The 18,341-nt window shown below is 47.2% G+C and overlaps 2 protein-coding genes across 2 annotated transcripts in view; one reads left to right on the top strand and one right to left on the bottom strand.

Annotated features, from left to right (window-relative positions):
- The window catches only part of tecpr2 (tectonin beta-propeller repeat containing 2), an 18,558-nt gene extending 3,141 nt beyond the window's left edge, over positions 1–15,417 (bottom strand). The window contains exons 1-24 of the mRNA XM_005753861.2: positions 15,241–15,417; positions 14,213–14,321; positions 13,994–14,134; positions 13,351–13,479; positions 13,113–13,244; positions 12,880–13,037; positions 12,217–12,370; positions 11,966–12,118; positions 6,994–7,126; positions 6,693–6,865; positions 6,639–6,662; positions 6,316–6,535; positions 5,924–6,170; positions 5,651–5,846; positions 5,150–5,377; positions 5,004–5,071; positions 4,820–4,935; positions 4,541–4,714; positions 3,614–3,794; positions 2,104–2,245; positions 1,764–1,989; positions 1,606–1,695; positions 1,434–1,531; positions 1,222–1,357 (exon numbers count right to left, since the gene is read on the bottom strand). Of these exons, the coding sequence (XP_005753918.1) occupies positions 1,222–1,357; positions 1,434–1,531; positions 1,606–1,695; positions 1,764–1,989; positions 2,104–2,245; positions 3,614–3,794; positions 4,541–4,714; positions 4,820–4,935; positions 5,004–5,071; positions 5,150–5,377; positions 5,651–5,846; positions 5,924–6,170; positions 6,316–6,535; positions 6,639–6,662; positions 6,693–6,865; positions 6,994–7,126; positions 11,966–12,118; positions 12,217–12,370; positions 12,880–13,037; positions 13,113–13,244; positions 13,351–13,479; positions 13,994–14,134; positions 14,213–14,293 (3,400 nt within the window). The 5' untranslated portion in view covers positions 14,294–14,321; positions 15,241–15,417. The remainder of the gene's footprint in view (positions 1–1,221; positions 1,358–1,433; positions 1,532–1,605; positions 1,696–1,763; positions 1,990–2,103; positions 2,246–3,613; positions 3,795–4,540; positions 4,715–4,819; positions 4,936–5,003; positions 5,072–5,149; positions 5,378–5,650; positions 5,847–5,923; positions 6,171–6,315; positions 6,536–6,638; positions 6,663–6,692; positions 6,866–6,993; positions 7,127–11,965; positions 12,119–12,216; positions 12,371–12,879; positions 13,038–13,112; positions 13,245–13,350; positions 13,480–13,993; positions 14,135–14,212; positions 14,322–15,240) is intronic.
- Positions 15,418–15,925: 508 nt separating this feature from the next.
- Positions 15,926–18,341, top strand: part of znf839 (zinc finger protein 839) — an 11,620-nt gene continuing 9,204 nt past the window's right edge. Inside the window, exon 1 of the mRNA XM_005753859.1 lies at positions 15,926–16,947. Coding sequence (XP_005753916.1) covers positions 16,216–16,947 — 732 coding nt within the window. The 5' untranslated portion in view covers positions 15,926–16,215. The remainder of the gene's footprint in view (positions 16,948–18,341) is intronic.

The raw sequence follows: 18,341 nt of genomic DNA, 5'->3' as shown, positions 1-18,341 counted from the left end.
GTGTGTGTGTGTGTGTGTGTGTGTGTGTATGTGTGCGTGTATGTGTGCGTGTGTGTGTGTATATGTGTATGTGTGTGTGTTTCTTGCTGATCCCTTTCACAGCAGTTTTTAAAATCACGTTAATGTTCACTCATTTGTCACAAATAAAGTTTCCTTGTTGAGAAGAAATGCAAAAAACATGAAACAAAAGCGTGAATAAAAGGAACAGGAAGTGTGTCGCTGCTTCCTGTTTTTAGGTTTGTTATATAATAGAGGCTGCATCTCTTGCGGACCCGTCCTTCACATTCTACGTGGGCCAGGTCCTCAGAAGGTCGGGTAGGCCGGAAGTAAACGGCTGTGAAATTGGACGGTGTAGGTTTCAGATTAGCGTCACCGCTGTCTCGGTGGAATTTAATAAACTCGGCCGTCTGCTCCTTGCTGTCTAAAATATAACAGGACACTGGAGTAAACTCGACCGTCTCACACTTCTGATTAATCAGTTTTCTGTTTGATGTTTATTCAGCTGTGTGAAAACTAGAACTGTAATCTCAGCCAAACCGATTTACTCAGGAACGAATAAAACACTGAAAAAAGCCAAACAACAACATTTTTAAGTTATCTAAGTGACTCATGTTTAACCTGAGCAGTGAAAGTGCGCGGGGGTTTGAAAACGATGTGCGGGGAGTTTGCTGTTATCGCCCTGGCTAGCTGTCGAGCTGGTGGGTAACAGACGTCGCCGAAAACGTCGGAGCACTTTTGCAAATACGTGCTGTCTTGATAAACCGAGCAGATATTTGAAGTTTACACAGCTACATTGTGAAAATATCTTAAAAGTTTATTTTGTGACCCAATAAGAGTAATAAGAGTAATATTACAACGCCTGCCATTGTTGAAAACTGGAACTGGCTGGGCCACGCTATGAATTCTGGGATATGGTGGGCAACGAAGGACACGCCCGACCCATCTTTCAAATCTGGGGAAAAGGAGGACGCATTTGTCGGCCGGATTCGGAGGAGTCTACGAGTTGAGACAGCCTTCGTCGCGTCGCTGTGACGTAATCGGTCTACAAATGCGGCCTCAGGCGGATGCAGCCCCTGAATTTGGACACCCCCACTGACACATTTTGTTTGTTTTAAATTACAGCTTGGCAGTCACAACTCATCAGCCAATGAGTTTTGAGCTTTGATCTGATGGGCTCGCTCACTCGCACACAGAAGTATCAGAGTGAGTTCAGGTACGCACCGAGTTGGCTCAGGTCCAGGGGGGTCCAATGCAGTCCGGCAGGGCAGGACGGGGACAGAGTCCGAATGCTGACCCGGCCGTGCGTGTCCAGCCCCCACAGAGCGTCCCGGCAGGCGGACAGGTGAGTCAGCTCCACCTGAGCGCACACAGCATGCCATGAGATGAAGACACAGGTAACCCTTAAGACACAGACAAGTGGCAGGTGTGTTTACCTCAGGTGGTAAAAGGACTGACGAGGGGCGGAGCTCTCCATCCTGATCCCAAACGCAGAACAAGTCCTTCCTGCTCTGAGCCAGCCACAGGAAGGTACCTGAAAATCAGGTGACACGGGGTAGGGTTATGCTTGGTACAGGGCTCAGGTATGGGTGTGTCCAGCTGTGTTACCTTCTCTGTGAGGCACCGCTGAAGATGTGATGAATGTCCACCTGGTGGCAGAGACTGTTCCTCTGGGAACTACGTTCTGCCAGAAAGTTCCTGAGACGAAAAGACAAATCAGCCTAGAGCCAGCTAGAGCTTACTGGACTCTACTGGACTTTACTAACCCACGAGGCTGCCACGTGCTAGGTGAAGCTGGTTCTGGCCCGAGGCCACCCAGACTCCGCTGGCATTGGCGCTGACCAGGCTTGGCTGGCACTGGGAGTACTGTGACAGGAAGGCCACAACGCGCTCCATGGGTGCTCTGGTTACCGTGGCAACACTCTGCGTGGCCTGCAGCAGGGTCTGGAATAGACTGCCCTGATCAAAGACCACGTAGTCCGAGATGCTGATCTGAAGGAGAGACACGGGCTGAACCAGAATGCCTCCAACAGAGACCCTAATGATGGAAACCTCTTTGGCTGTCATCGTTAACATACAGTCTGTCGTACAGACGCTAAGGCTCACCTGCCACCAGTGATCATCCTCGCCCTGCGGTCTGGACGAACACACGCCAGTCCGAAACCACAGGCTGCCGCTGGCATCCAGAGCCCATGCCGTCCCACCGTCTCCCAGGGCAACGCACATCAGCTCCAGACCCTGAGCCTCACTGTGACACACACACATACACAGGTGGTGAGGAGTGTACCTGATGGTGTGTACCTGTGTTGCTAGTTCACACCGCTTCCAGAAAGACAGTGTTTCTCCCACACCAGCTTCTCTTCACCGGGTCCAAAAATAGATTCAAAATCCTTCTCACATCCAACAGCTCTGTTAGAGGTCTCTTCCTGTTAAATGGGAGTTCTTCCTCTCCGCTGTCACCAAGTGCTGCTCGTAGGCATTGATTGTTGCTCTGTTTCTTCTCTAATATTTTAGTGTGTACTGTGTAAAGTGCCTCAAGTTGACTGCTGTCATCTGATGCAAATGTCATAGTATTACTGAAGTATAGTAGTAGTATAATAGTATTACAGTAGTAGTAGTAGTACAAGATTAAGTAGTTCAATTCCTTGTAATCGTTAGTCAGCTTGCCTGTTGATCAGGGTATCAGCTCGTGTACTACAATCAGCTGGTTTGAGTTCTCGGAGGAGGAAAATAGCGGGGAGTGTCCCCCGCGGATATGGACATAACTCTTGTTTTTATTGCACAAAAGGATGAGATGGCAATGGTAAAATGGAAATCTGTATCCAAGACTGAAGCACCTGTGTAATGCTGCTAACACAACTGCATAGACAGCATGCTAACACTAAGTTAGCGTCACTTTGGGTTCTTGGCTAAGCCTGAGTAACAGCTGACCCCAGCCACGCACTGTGAGCTGCGGTGAAGCCAGCTGTTGCTGAACTTAATCAGGTTTTTTTCAATTTGTATATTTATAAAACTCCAAACAACAGTTGCCTCAACTCACTTTATATTGTCAGGTAAAGAGCCTACATGAATCACTTTCACGTGTCTTTGTGCTGTCAGCTTTGTGTTCATACCCAAATACTAAGAGAAACGTGTGTGTCCTCATTAGGACAGATATTTGTGTTGGTGTGTGGGGCTGTAGCTGGAAGTTTATATTGTCTCATAATTACTGTTTAACAATGTGTTTCAGGTTGTTTTACAGAGAAATGCCATAGTAATGTAACGAATAGTGTAAAGAATAACTTCCTCTTGGAAGTAATTAAGTAACATACTGCATTACTTTGAAAAATGACTTTTTTGAGTAATGACCCAACGCTGATCACAACAAAGAGCGGAAACACCTCCGACAAACATTTGACAGCATGACATTAATATGCATTAATGTCATGTTTTTGATATGCTGCTTAGAGATGGTGATGAGTGTCAAATTGGAGCCAATGACAGTCAATGAAATTGATAATGCAACCAGAATTCCCATCTCTATGCATGATTATGTTATACTTTCTACCCTTGCTGCAGTAATAGAGTAGTATTACAGTAGTACTGCAGACCTATGATAGTATTACGGTAACAGTACCTGATGGTGTCGTATTTCCAGCCCTCACCCTCACTGCAGTAGCTGTTCAGGCCTTCTCGGTAGAATAAAGCTTGGTGCTCGCTCAGGGCCCACACCACACCTGCCCGCACACACACCTGGCTGAACACGCAGGGGGTCTCCACCTTGATGGAGCGAGCGCAGGGCCGCTCCACGCTCAGACCTGAGACACACAGTGTAAGAGTTTCATTACAGAGCTTATCTGACGTAAAGGGTCAGCCTGGTTTAAGCTCTCGGGCTGGTTGGTTAAGAGCAGCCTGATCTGTGGCTTTTCGTTGGTTCGGTTTTATGACCGATGGTCATGGGGTCGAGCAGATCGACCTTATGACCGATGGTCATGGGGTCGAGCAGATCGATCATGTGTGGTGGAGAGGAGGAGCTCTGACCTTACTGATGTTCAGCAGTCACAGTGAGCAGAGCTCTCCTCAGAACCTGTTTTATTGATCTGGGTTTGATTTTGTTTAATCCTAGTCTCTCCTGACAGCAGAGCTGGAGGCAGGTGAAACCTCTATGGCAAGGCGCACTCTGCTGGTCACACACTTTACAGCCGTATGTGTTTACATAAAGTTATGGATGTTGGAAAAAAAAAAAAAGAAGAAAGAGAGAATCACGTTTTTCCTCTCAGTGAGTTTAGAACTTCCTGCAATCAGAGGAGGTGAGAACACCTGCTCAGGCACTCAGGTGACTGATGACGTTGCAAGTGGAATAATATTTGTGTGTCTCAACTGCTTTGTTTTGAAAAAAGTTTGCAGCGACATCATGAAGACTAATCCACCAACACAGACCTCTGAAGGATCAGCTGACAGGAAGCTCACACGTTAGACAGGAAATGCTTCAGCTGTAGTTCTGTAAAAACAAAGAGTTTACTGTGACATTCAGGCAGAGCCATTTGTACAGGTGCATAGTTACCTGTCTGCAGGAAGAGATCCCCATTGGTCCTGACGATCCAGGCAGAGTCATCACTCAGAGCGATGAATGCCGCCTGCTCCACAGCTTTGTACCAGTGACGTTTTCCTTTCGCCGAAAACTTAGCACACGCGAACGCCGTCAGGCTCTTCTGCTGCACCTTCCACAACAGGTTACCTGCAGGGTTAGACAGGTAATATGGAAATAATTCACCAACACAGGAAACAGTATATTCACTATAAAACAACAATGACATCAGCAAGTAAAGACATTATCGCTTACCTGAAGGCGATAATGCCATCTGGTGGACGTTATCCTCAAAGCGCTGCCAAGTGAGTCCAGTTTCAGGCAGAGGGCTGCAGAACAGCCCACCTTTAAAGTCCAGACACCACACATACCTGAAAAGGAACACCTGTCACACATCTGCACTCACCTACTCATCACCTGAGGGATCAAGAGAGCCTACCTGTCCGTCACCTGCAGGCTCAGTATCCCACATCCTGGTCCTGAGTACCCCATCCAGCTTTCCGCCAACTAAAAGACACATTCGTAGGAGACATGAATGATTCTCTGCACAGGTGTAAGTCTCATCTAGTCAGGTTTCTGTCTAACCTGGTCAGGTTTGAGCCGGTCTCTCTCCTGGCCATCCTGGTCTTGCGAATTCTCCGTTGGATTGGTCAGGCAGGTGAGGGTGTCCACAGCATTACCAGCAGGGGGCAGCATGTGGCTGTAAATGTCATCGTCTTCATCGCTGGACAAACTGGGCTTTCTGTCCAAATTGGACACGGTAGAGTGGAACATTTGGTCTGCCATACCAGCAGAGGCCGCCAGGACATCGTCCTAAATGCACAGGGGGAAAATTAACTTCACCTGTGCTAAACATGCAGATCCACAGACGAGTTTCAGGCTCAAACCCTGACCTGTTAAGACTTTATTGATACTGATACCATTACTAATAGAAACTCTTACTGATACATCTTGCCAAAACACAGGGGATGACTGAGCAGGTGTGATCTCTGGAAATGTAGGTGGGCCTCAGCTGTAACAGCAGCTGTATTTACACACAAGTCACATGTTCATGAATGTTTGTCAGAACCTTCAGCTTAGACACACCTCCTCCTCCGGCCCAATCAGAGGGCTAAGAAACTCGTCAGCCGGTGGAGGCTGACGATCTGGCAACTCCTCTGCTTCCTCAGTGTTCTGCATGTAGGAGAAGGTGCACTCCAGCAGCAGATCCACATCAGGTGTTGGGGGTACGACCTCAGCACCAGGGTCCAGCTGGTTCTCCAGGCCTGGGAGGAGCAGGGAGCTGAAACAGGAGGAAGAGAAAATCCGGTCAGCAGGTGGTGCAGATCAGACAGAACAACACCATCTTCAGATATTCACCCAGTCTGGTGGGAAGAAGCCTCCACCTCCTCTTCTTCCTTCATGCCTCTCTCTGAGACTCTCGTCTCCCAGGGGCCCTGATTTGGGTGGTGTTCTGGAGAGTTCTCGTTCTGAAAATCCACTCCAACGAGGGAGGCCCGGTCGCTCAGAGGAGTTCCACTTCCTCCGTCACTGACACTCCCGTCCTGAACTACAAACATGGAGTCTGAACAGCTGCTCTCAGAGAGGCGGGTCGCACCGCCGCTGTCTGAGGAGAGAGAGACAGGTCAGAATCACACACTCACCTGTCTGTCTGATCGCCTGTTCAAACTGTTGCTCTGTGTACTCGTCACAGAGTCACATTGGTCATAAAGTGGTAAAACGCTTTACAGAGTGGGAGGAGTCACACTTGCCTTGTCGTCGCCTCTTTTTCTTCTTCACTCTGATGGGCTTTACCACCAGCTCCTGTTGCATCTGCTCCTGACCCAGGGGGGTGCTGTAACGTCTGGATGTCAGCTCGCAAGAACCACTCGCTGGAGCGTTTCCATGGAGACCGTCCCATGAAGTGACGGAACTGCTGCGGCTTCGAGAGCTACTTGCGAACAAACCGGACAGCTGGCCAAGCTCAGTCACCTGGAATCACAACCAAACACACCTGGTTACCCTAACAGAAAGGACAGGTATGGTTACTTCAGGCTGTCCCAGGAATCCAGGTAAACCACAGCAGCAGCCATACCCCCAGTTGTTGCTCCTCCTCTGCCTCCTCCACTTCCTCCACTCCTCCCTCCTCTTCTTCCTCTGCTTTCTCCTGTCCGCCCTCCCTTCCTTCGCCATCCTCTCTTCCCCCTCCCTCTGTAATGATGGCCATGGTTCTGATTGGCTGAGCAATTTCCACTGATCCAACTGATCGGAGGATGGTGGGTGTGGTCAAGGGTGAGGACAGACAGACAGAGAGGTCCAACACTGACAGACAGAATGAGGGTATGTGAAAAAGAGAATTGGTGAGATTATACTGGCAATGGGCTTTTAGTAGTAGTAGTGGCAGTATTATGCTCCTGTGATATTATACTGGTAGTGCTGGAGTTGCTCACAGTTGGAGGCAAGACCCTCGGGGCTATTGGACAGGCGGATGATGTCACGATCTCCTTTCAGGACGAAGATCTCGTTGTCACAGCAGGAGACAGACACGATGTCTCCGCTGCTCTCCAAAGCTCCAATGATCACCTTAAGAACACAGATCAGTTAGAAATTTAAACAACATTCACAGAACGCTCAGAACATTCAGATTTATGCAAAATTAATCCAAACACGCAGTTCAGAAATATGGGAAATGTTATTAAGATGCTACTTTTTAAGATGGATGTTGTCTAAGGAGCTTGCAAAGAAAAGCGTCTGGACTTCTTTAAGTTGCTTGAAGACGTTTCACCTCTCATCTGAGAAGGTTCTTCAGTTCCAGAATCAAATGGTGGAGAGTCCCAGATTTAAACCTAGTGGGAGTTTCCCCCCACAGAGGGACAAAAGGACCCCCTGATGATCCTCTACCTCAGGGGTGCCCAATCCCGGTCCTCGAGAGCTACCGTCCTGCAGCTTTTAGATGCATCCTTGTTCCCACACACACGAATCAAATGAATGGCTTGTTATCAGGCCTTTGCCAAACATGATGGCATGCTGAAGAGGTAATCAAACCATTTGATTCAGCTGTGTTGGAGTAGGGATGCATCTAAAAGCTGCAGGATAGTAGCTCTTGAGGACTGGGATTGGGCAGTCCTGCTCTACCTAATCACAGGTGTAAAACTGGGTGTGGGTCCCAATCAGCCAGGGTTTCGGGTGAGCTCATTGTGAAACCTGGCCCCACCCTATCATGTGAATTCCTGGGATCAGATGGCCCAGGATGTGAGTGGGCGTTAAGGCGTCTGGGAAGGGATCTCAAAACTGGATTATAGATGGCAGAGAGTTGGTGTTGTAAACCACCGCCTCTGTTCAAAGATGGTCGCTCACAGTGGACATAGATGCTTCTTTCACTCCTCTTTCAAACCATCTGTCCTCTCTGTCCAAAATGTGAACATTGGCATCCTCGAAAGAGTGACCTTTGACCTTTAGATGCAGATGGACTGCTGAGTCTTGTCCCGTGGAGGTGGCTCTTCTATGTTGTGCCATGCGCTTGTGAAGTGGCTGTTTGGTCTCTCCAATGTAGAGGTCTGAGCATTCCTCGCTGCACTGTACAGCATACACCACATTGTTAAGGCTGTGTTTAGGAGTTTTGTCTTCGTGATGAACCAGTTTGTCTCCGAGTGTGTTGCTGGGATATGTTATGCTTTGAGAAGATGCTCCTGAGTTTTTCCGATACACCGGCTGCAATATTTTTGTGTTTGTTTTTCTTATCCTCCCTCGCTGGTGTCTGGTCTTCTTTTCTGTGCCTCTTTGCTGACTTTATGAACGCCCAATTAGGATAGCCGCACGTTTTGAGTGCTTCTTTTACACGTGTGTGTTCCTTCTTTTTAATATGTTCTGCCCGGTGGTGTAGGGTCCTGATTACTCCAAGTTTGTGTTCCAAAGGGTGATGGGAGTCAAAGAGGAGGTACTGGTCCGTGTGTGTGGGCTTCCGGTAAACTTCGATGTTGAGGTTGCTGTTCTCTTCAATGTGCACAGCGCAGTCCAGGAAAGGCAAACAGTTGTCCTTTGTGTCTTCCCTGGTGAACTTGATGTTTTTATCCACAGCGTTAATGTGCGCAGTGAAGGATTCCACTTCTCGTGTTTTGATTTTGACCCAAGTGTCGTCCACATAAATGTACCAGTGGCTGGGTACTCTTCCTTTGAAAGAGCCAAGAGCCTTCCTTTCCACTTCCTCCATGTAAAGGTTGGCTACAATAGGTGACACGGGGGAGCCCATGGCACAGCCATGTTTTTGTCTGTAGAAGCCTTCGTTGTATTTGAAGTATGTTGTGGTGAGGCAGAGGTCTAACAGTGTGCAGATAGAATAGAATGATAGAATAGAATAGCCTTTATTGTCATTGTACAGAGTACAACGAAATTGGAGTGCCACTCTGATCGGATCAGATCTGATCGGGTGTGAAGTTGGTCCTGTCCTCCAAGGAGCTGTCTTCTTGTAGTCGTTTTCTGACAGTCTCCACGGCCTCCGTGGTGGGTATGCAAGTGAAGAGAGAGACTACATCAAAGGATACCATGGTTTCATCTGGGTCCAGGGGAAGTTTCTGGACCTTGTCGGTGAAGTCGGTGGAGTTCTTGATGTGGTGTGGGGTGTTCCCCACGAGAGGTGCAAGGATGGTAGCAAGGTGTTTAGCAATGTTGTAAGTAGCTGAGTTTATGCTACTGACTATGGGTCTTAGTGGGACAGCTTCCTTGTGGATTTTAGGAAGTCTGTAAATGCAGGGTATGGCATCCCCTGGGTAAAGGCGGTGCTATGTAAGGCAGTCAGTGATTTTGTCCTTTTCAAAGCCCTGAAGGCAAGCTATGACTTTCTTTTTGTAGCTGCTTGTGGGGTCTCGCTTTAAGGCTTCGTAGGTGTTGTTGTCACTGAGGAGAGTAGTGATCTTTGTGTGGTAATCCGTAGTGTTTAGGACCACGGTGCACCTTCCTTTATCAGCTGGTAAAACAGTGATGTTGTGGTCTTTGCTCAGGGAACTGACGGCCTTCTTTTCTTGTATTGTGAGGTTGTATTGTTGGACGGAGGGACTTTGACACTGGACTTTCATCCTGATTTGCTCTGCTTCTGTCTGTGATAATTTGTTAATCCGTATGGCAGTTTCTGTGGCTGTGATGAGGTCCACTATGGGCAGCTGTTGTGGAGAAATGGCAAAATTGAGTCCTTTGGCTAATACTTTCTTTTCAGGTTCAGTGAGATTACAGTCTGAAAAGTTCTTCACCCATTTTTCCTGACTGTCCTCAGGTGTGTGTTCTTCTCTGTGTTGTGTAGGTTCTGACTGAGGAGTGTATGTTTTAGAAAGCAAGGTGTGGAATTTCCTGCGTTGTCTCTCTTTTCTTTTAGAGAGTTGGGCCCGCTGAGCTTTGTCCACAAACTTGTAAACCTTTTCTAAAATAGGAGAGGGTTTTCAGTTCCTGCAGAGTCTGGCTGATCTTGTTCTGGAGGTCATCTATAGTGAAATGGACCTGTCTTATCCTTTCACTTAGAAGTTGATTTTATTCTCCCCCTAAAAATCAACTATGTCCCCTGACCATGGATCCAAGGCGTAAACCCTTAGGAACAACTTTGTCTGCATCTTAGGTTGAAACGGAGATGGTTCCTATAATCCGCTAGTTTCCATGATTCCTTTTCATACTGCCGCACCAGTTGAAGGGTGTTCCTCACAAAATGTACGGCAATATGTCTTTGAAGGTTCTCAGTCATCCAGGTCATCGCAGTCTAAGCAGCATGGAAAGAAAAGCGTCTGGACTCCTTTAAGTGGCTTGAAGACTTTTCACCTCTCATCCGAGAAGCTTCTTCAGTTACGTAACAGAGTATGGAGAGAGTTTACGAAAGAGAAGCAAATAAGAGTCGTCAGGTGCTCAAAATAAACCTTAGACTCAAACGTTAGAACAGGCTTTTCCCTGCAGCACGCCATGTAACAAATACTTACAAAGGAAATGGCGGCTGTTGTTAGGTTTTGTATTGTTGATTGTCATTTATGCTTAGAAATATTTACCCACATATGCTTAGAAGTGTATAATCATTTGTAGATTGAAAGAATGTCTCATCCTAGGAGGTCTGTAACGGCTCTGAGTAGCATGAAGGGGGAGTGCGTTCACTCCCTCTACAGAGTGTTCTGGCATAGATCACACACCTCCTAGGAGAGGTCGTATCTTCTCTTGCTGATATATGGTATAGCAAACACACGTATATCTGTTTAAGTATAAGAGCCTTTTGTTCAGATGGACCTGCTCCTGGCACCAGCGTTTGGGGAGTCTTCACAGGGTCACACCTTGACCTCACACACACACACACACACACAGTATTCTTTGTTCACATGTATACCTATGTAAGATGTCATATGTTAATGACCCTATGCATATTCATGTAACCACAATAAAAGGAGTGCTATGGGGAGCCTGGCTGAGAGTCTGACGGAGGTGGTGGAACAACACTCGGCTCCAGGCAGGACTCCCTCATGCATGAGTAACATGAAGAACTTTGCCTACTCGTGTCTTGCTTTGCTGTGTAATTATATTGTCCTCAACGTTCCAGCGGATAGGTTCAAGCTACAAACCTATCAGCTGTTACAACTTATATCTAAAAATATATCGTTTCATGCCAAAATTCACTGAATTTACAGAAAATGCACCACTTTGCGATATATGTCTCATATGGGGATATGAGATTTTGGTCATATCGCACAGCCCCAGCGCTGCATATGGTCATTACATCTTATCTCTGTCACTTTCCAGTGCAGTCAAAGCCTTTGCAATTTCAACAGTGATATTGATATTATTGAACTTTGTTCTAAAGTTTGACTGCACAGTGCCTTTGTTTGTGCTAGCCATGTTAGTATTTGGGCTACTTTGTGGACAAGTAAAACTTTGGCTCTGTGTTAGTGCCAAAGGTGTTGACATACCAGTATTGTGTCCTTATTAAGAGATGGAGCTCCTTTGAAAAAAGTAGCACGCGGTTTTCAGAACTTGTCTGTTAAGCTGCTATATTGGTCATGTGACGCCCACAATTCCAGAGTACACATTTGACGTGAAGTAAAAGAAGACGGTTTGTAAACCGTGTGGAGCAACAGTCACCAGTAAAAACACAACACACTTTTACATTTTATATTTTGGTCAGATTACTTAACCTCCAGTCTACGATAACCCTATGATATTTAGTTAACTGAAAACAGAATAAAACGAAAAAAATTTAGATGCCTAAATTAAGACTGAAACTAAGTCCAAATTTATTGTGAAAATTAACACTGCCTCAAAAACCCTATCCCCCATATTTTCTCCCATACTGGCTTCTCTTTTACTTGCTCCCTGTTTGGTCCAGAATTTAATTTAAAAGCCTTAATGTCATGAATAATCATACCCCACATTATCCTAAAGATCACATCATTCAATCAGAAGTACCTGGTTCAGACAGTCCAGGACATAGATGCTGTACTCATTCCAACTGAGGATCCAGCCCTCTTTCAGGAAACAACTAAGCAGCCCGAGCTGGCGGTCTGCTGGACGATACCCTCCGATCGGGTCAGGACGAGGAAACAACTCAAACTGAGGTATCTGAGTCAGGCAGGTGTACAGAAAACAGGTCTGTTACTAACACAGGTGTATCAATTTCAGTGTATATGTATAGGTATGTGTTGGTGTTCCCAGTGTACCTGTGAGTTAAAGAGGGGCTTGAGCAGCCGGGTGTCCTCCACCTGTCCTCTGATGTCAGACCTCCACAGTCTGAGTCCAGGTCGAGCAGCAAACACCTGAAGGTCACTCTGTTTACAGAGAGCAGGTAGGAAACAGGCTCCGAACCGTCCACTGCTGTAACAGCACACAAATTCCACAGTATCAGTACAGGTACAAGTGATGCTTCTGTGTACGAGTATCACCAGTGAGCACAGGTATAGATAATATAGACGAGTACCACTAAATCAGTAACCGGTAAAATTTTAGGGTCTTTACCTTACAACAGCGGTCCCCAAACTTTTTTGGGCCACAGACCGGTTTAATGTCAGACAATATTTTCACGGACCGGCCTTTAAGGTGTGGCAGACAAATATAAGAAAATAAAAGGACACGACCAAGACAAAAACTGTGGCATTTTGAAAATATAGTAATAAACGCAAATTCACTGTGTAATTGTGTAATTTTATTAGCAGCATCCTCCTGAAATGCGCCAACAACACTGACACCCTCCTCTCTGCCACTTAATGCTCTCTGGTCGCTATGGCAACGGGTAAAAATTTATTTCAAAATACGACACACATCTGCAACAGGAGGTGAGATGAGGATGGGGTAAGGGGATGGGGATAGGTGGGGTCTGGGGTTACCTCTTGCGGGGCTTGGTGCCCAGCTGTAGCACTTCCTGTTTCTGTGTGCAGTATAGCAGGGATCTCTGCTGCGTTGATACCAGCAGCACCTGGTGACTATACTCCATCTGAACCACACCTGAGGACTCCTCCAGCAGCAACACAGGCTTACACACCCCCTGCACGGACGCACACACACGGCGTAAGAGCGGGTGTGTTACAATGGAAAGGACGGAGGCAGTGTGGGTATTTACCTGGTCCAGGTCCAGAGAGGTGAACACAACTCGTCCTTTATCGTCACCGGAGAAAAGCTTCATCCCGTTTGTGCTCCACGCCAACGCTGTGACAGTGCCTTTATGGAGGCCGACAACATCGAAACGCCGCAGCTGCACAGAGACAGACAGCTGTGTGTGTGTGTGTGTGTGTGTGTGACACGGGTGCACAGAGGCAGAGGGGGTAACAACAGCGTTCATTGTCAATCAATCTTCTTACCTGTTTGTTGCGACCAGGAAGCGGAGATACCAGCTGAAAGACTGCAACCCGTCCTGAAGAGGTTCCTACAGCAACCAGGTCATCAAAGCAGCTGAGCAGCTTCACAGCTGTGATTGCATCATACTTTCCCTGTTACACACACACACACACACACACACACACAGGTCAAAAGCAGTCACCTGTCTCTCGGTCTTCCAGGTGTGAACTTGTTACCTGTCCTGTCTGTGGTGAACAAACATCTCACCATGCACTGCAACATGTTTTTATCATGTGATCTGTCTCGGTGCGTCTCACTCCTGTTCAAACCTTTTCAAGCTCTCACAGGTGGCTCCAGGAGAGTCTGAGGTTGAACCAAATGTAACCTGTAACACCTGAACCTGAATGCATCACTGGTCACATGACTGCAGGATATGATTGTCACCTGTCTGAGCACACCTGCATCAGTGTAAACATGAGTTAATGAAAGTCTGAGCGCATCATGCAGATGCAAAGGTACCCGTTTAAAGAATCCAAATATAATTTCTGTCTTTATTTAACCTGCCAGCTATCTGACATCACCTGTGTGCCATTGCCTGTCTGACAGAAGTCCACATAAACCTCCCCAACACTTAGTATCTAAGTATTGTAGGAAAAGACCTCTCACCTCTAAGCTGTATTTGTTCAGGTGTGCGAGCCGGCGGCAGTACAGGTAGAGCATACCAATGCTGCTGCCCACAGCCAGGAAGTCACTGCTACTGTCCAAAGCTGTCAGGTAAACCAGGACTGACCTGAAGCCCCGCTGCACCTGCAGGGAAACAGGGGACCCCTCAGCTTCATCTCTGACACCATCATCATCATCATCCACACCTCGACAGGTACATACCTTGGCTGGGATGGCATTCAGCAGGTAGTAGAGTGGGCAGAACTCCCTCAGGACAGACTGCGGGGCCAGCTGAGCAGCCATGTTACTGCCAAGGTGAACTCAGCTGATCCTAGCAAAAAACAACAACACAGAAATACACCTGAGGACAGGTGAAAAACCTGCTCATCACCTGCAGGAGCCTGGACAAAAGAGTTCAGTGAATATCTGTTTAGAACCTTCTGGCTGTTCTGGGAACGCCACTACCGTCAGGGTTTTAATCTTTAACCCTTCACCAGTCTGCGAGGGCGGCGCCCTGAAGCACCGATAGTACGGCAGCTCAGTGGATCAAACAGACACCGAATTAAAAAAAAAACGCTAGCCAAGCTCAAACGGTGCTGCTGAACACTGATCTAATTTTCGCTGAGGCGGATTCACAGTAAAATCTCCGTTTGTTAAGCGGAGTTCGGCGTGGACGCCATGAAGGTCCCTATTCCCGATCAAATATCAATGAGCCTTTACGCCAAAAACATGTTTGCGGTTCGACATCTGGCAGCTACACGCCGCGCAGACGCAATATAAAGGAGCCAGCGACGTCATTCTACTCTTCATTAAAATAACAATAAAGGTGAATCTGCAGTTTGAAAGCGACCAGCCTGAACAAACGTTGAAATTTAACCGGATTTAAAGCCTGTTCGGTGGAGCAGACTTGTGCCAAATAAAGCAGAACCGTTTGCTGGATGTTATGGAAAGTCTTGGTTTCCCTTAAGCTTCTGTTCTTGTGTTCCAAACTCAGCGGATCTTAAAAATGGCCGTTTACTGAACGGAGTTTGGTTTGACGCTGCAAAAGGCTGATGTTAGCTCGGTAAGCTTCTGTGGAAGGTGACAACTGAGAATAAATATCCCCAAAACGAAGTGAACAAACAAAGAAATAATTAAATAAACAGTCACCGCGTTGTTTACACATAAGTGTCCGGGCTAGCATCAGTGTCGAACGCTGTTAGCACGCTGTTAGCACACACCGGCGCGTGAAGGAGATCGTGACATCTCACCGAAAGCTGCCCGCGAACGAGGCCGCGCAGATGTTGATCCAGGTGTTCTTGGTGCAGCTGGATGTTGGGGATCGGACAGGTGACATCGCCCTGCGTGACTGCTTCCACCGAGGCCATCCGCAAACTGCGCCACCTGCTGGTCACAAGCATCAAGAAGCTGCGGCTCCCCTCAGCTTCCGGTTTTTATTTTTATTTTAGGTGTTTGTTTATTCTGGGTAAAACTAAAACTCCACCGATAAAACTCCATCTCCCGCATTATAATTAATAAATAAACATAAACATTCAGAATTTAATGACCGGAAACGGAAACTCGACGACAGCTGACTGGAAAACAAGGAAACTGGATCAGATTAACAAATATTTTTAACTGGAACAGACGAGTAAAACTGGTGAAAAAATGAATGACTGGATTAATTTAACTTGATTTTGTGTATGTGTTTTCTGGAGATACATTTATAAAAGTAAATCAATATAAAGATGAAATTAGTGAAATATCCGGTATACAAAACTCTCTAATCAATCATAATGTGCTGTTTGCTCACAAACAGCTTTTCGTCAAAATGTCTTTATTTTAAAACGCTTAGGGTATCTTTAATGTAAATGCGATTTTATTTTCTATTAATCTTCAGTGAACTAAACTCGGCTGTGATTTTACACACTTTTAAAGTGATTTTAAACTTTTTTAAAGATGACCCACGCCGGATCTTTTCATGGTGAAACACTGGATCCGCTCCGGGAAATGCGCGCTCCCGCTCCTGCTCGGGCTAAGCTAGGCTAGTTCAAATCTCCCCCCGCTAACCGTCAGCGCTCCCGGTATCACTGCTCCCGTTAATGTCGTCCTTCATCCCCGCGGAGCGTTTCTGCTTCGTGCACACACAACGTCCATAAATCAGTATTTATTCGGTGTAATCGATCGATCGATCCGGTTGGTTTCATCCCCCGAGTGTCTGCACTGACTCCAACCTCACAGCCAAAATGGCGGACAGCGAGGGTGACAGAACAATAACAGCCCCGGAGTCGTCGGGGGCCGCGGATCAGCCCCCCACCGCCCTGAGCGCCCAGCCCGGGGACGGCTCACCAGCAACCCCCGCTGCTCACAGCAGCAAGCCCGGGGAGAACGTAGCGGCGGCCGGCAACCAGAGCGGCAATCTGAAGCCCGTGTCCGGCACGGAGGGCGACCAGCTGGGCCACATTGTACCGGTGGCGTCCGGGGCTCAGCTGGCGGAGCTACTGCCGAGCCAGCCGGAGGAGCAGAGCATTCTGGTGGCCACGGAGTTCACCGACCTGGCTAACACCACCATCCTGTACGTGCAGCCAGACGGCAGTCTGGTGGAGAGCTCCGGGCTGACGGCAGAGGAGCAGCAGGCGCTGCTGGAGCAGCTCACCAAGCAGCAGGTGGTCCAGGTTTCCGACACCGAGGCGGCCCAGCTGCTCCAGCAGGGCCAGCTGATCAAACCGGCTCACAGCGCAGCTCTGGATCCGAGTCAGCTGCAGCAGGTCATCAACCAGGTCACCAAGTCCCAGCAGCAGCAGGTCCAGGTGTCACAGCAGCAGGTCCAGGTGTCACAGCAGCAGGTCCCAAAGCAGCAGATCCAGGTCTCCCAGCAGAACCTGAAAGGCCCGAACAACGCCTCCCAGCAGCTGAAGAGCGTGGCCCAGCAGGTGGCCATGCAGACGGGAAGCTCGATCCCCTTGATCCAGAAAAAGGTGGGTCACATAATAATAAAAATAATGATAATACTACATTTTATTTGAAAGCGCCTTTCAGAGCACTCAAGGACACTGTACACAGCAGAATAATAAAAGCAAGCAATTTACACAGTCATAAGACACAAAACACATTTGAAATAGCAGAGTGTTATGTGGGATGAGCTGTTTTGAACAAGTGAGTTTTGAGTCTAGACTTAAAAAGAGAGAATGAAGTGATATTTCTTATATCAGGAGGAAGGGAGTTCCAGAGTCGAGCAGCTGAAAGCCCTGCTCCCCATGGTGGCAAGACGGGGAGAGGGCACAGAGAGAGAAGAAGATCTAAGACACCGAGATGGAATGGTGATCTGAACCAAATCAGAGAGAGGGAGAGATGTCAAATAGCCTTAAATGTATACAGAAGCATTTTGAAATTGATGCGATATTTGACCGGGAGCCAATGAAGCTGCTGCAAGACAGGAGTGATGTGATGGATAGAAGGGGTCCTGATGATAATACGGGCAGCAGAGTTCTGGACCCATTGGAGCTTGTGGATGGATTTTTGAGTAAGACCAAAAAGAAGCAAGGCTATGGACAAGAATGGCAGCGGCATGTGGGGAGAGAAAAGGACGGCGACGATTAATGTTGCACAATTGAAAATATGCAGACCGAGTGACATTATTGATGTGGGAATTGAAAGATAGAGTACTGTCGAGGATGACACCCAAGCTTTTCACAGAGGAAGAAATGGAGTTTTATTTTTTGATTGAGTATTGATTGTAATAGAGAAACTGTTGGTTCTGGATAATGTTGATTTAGAGCCGACCAAGACAAGCTCGGATTTGTTACTGTTGAGTTTAAGAAAATTAGAAGAGAACCATGAATTTAGTTCGGCTAAACAGAGGGTGAGGGAGGACGGGGGGAGAGCAGAATCATGATTAAACCAGAAAACCAGACTGGAACTATTCATACAGATTATTGTTAGTTAAGTGTGAGTGGAGTTGTGGCAACTATCTTCTTGAGAATTTTTGAGAGGAATGGTAGATTGGAAAAAGGACAAAAATTGTCAAAATTTATGAGGTCTAGACCCGTTTTGTTTTTGGTTTTTTTGGGGGGGTTTTTCAATATTGGGGTGACGGCAGCAACTTTGAAGGAAACAGGAACAGTTCCAGTGGTAAGTTAAGAATACAGGGTGGGCCATTTATATGGATACACCGTAATATTAAAGTCCTGTTTGTGGCACATTAGTATATGTGAGGGGGCAAACTCCTCAAGATGGGTGGTGACCATGGTGGCCAATTAGAAGTCGGCCATCTTGGATACAACTTTTGTTTTTTCAATAGGAAGAGGGCCATGTGACACATCAAACTTAATGGTAATGTCACAAGAAAAACAATGGTGTGCTTGGTTTCAAC

Source organism: Pundamilia nyererei, unplaced genomic scaffold, assembly GCF_000239375.1.
Source record: "Pundamilia nyererei isolate P.nyererei 1_Seehausen unplaced genomic scaffold, PunNye1.0 scaffold00471, whole genome shotgun sequence".
Lineage (NCBI taxonomy): Eukaryota > Metazoa > Chordata > Actinopteri > Cichliformes > Cichlidae > Pundamilia > Pundamilia nyererei.
The sequence above is the reverse complement of the archived record's forward strand: the minus strand, read 5'-3'. Positions and strand labels throughout refer to the sequence as shown.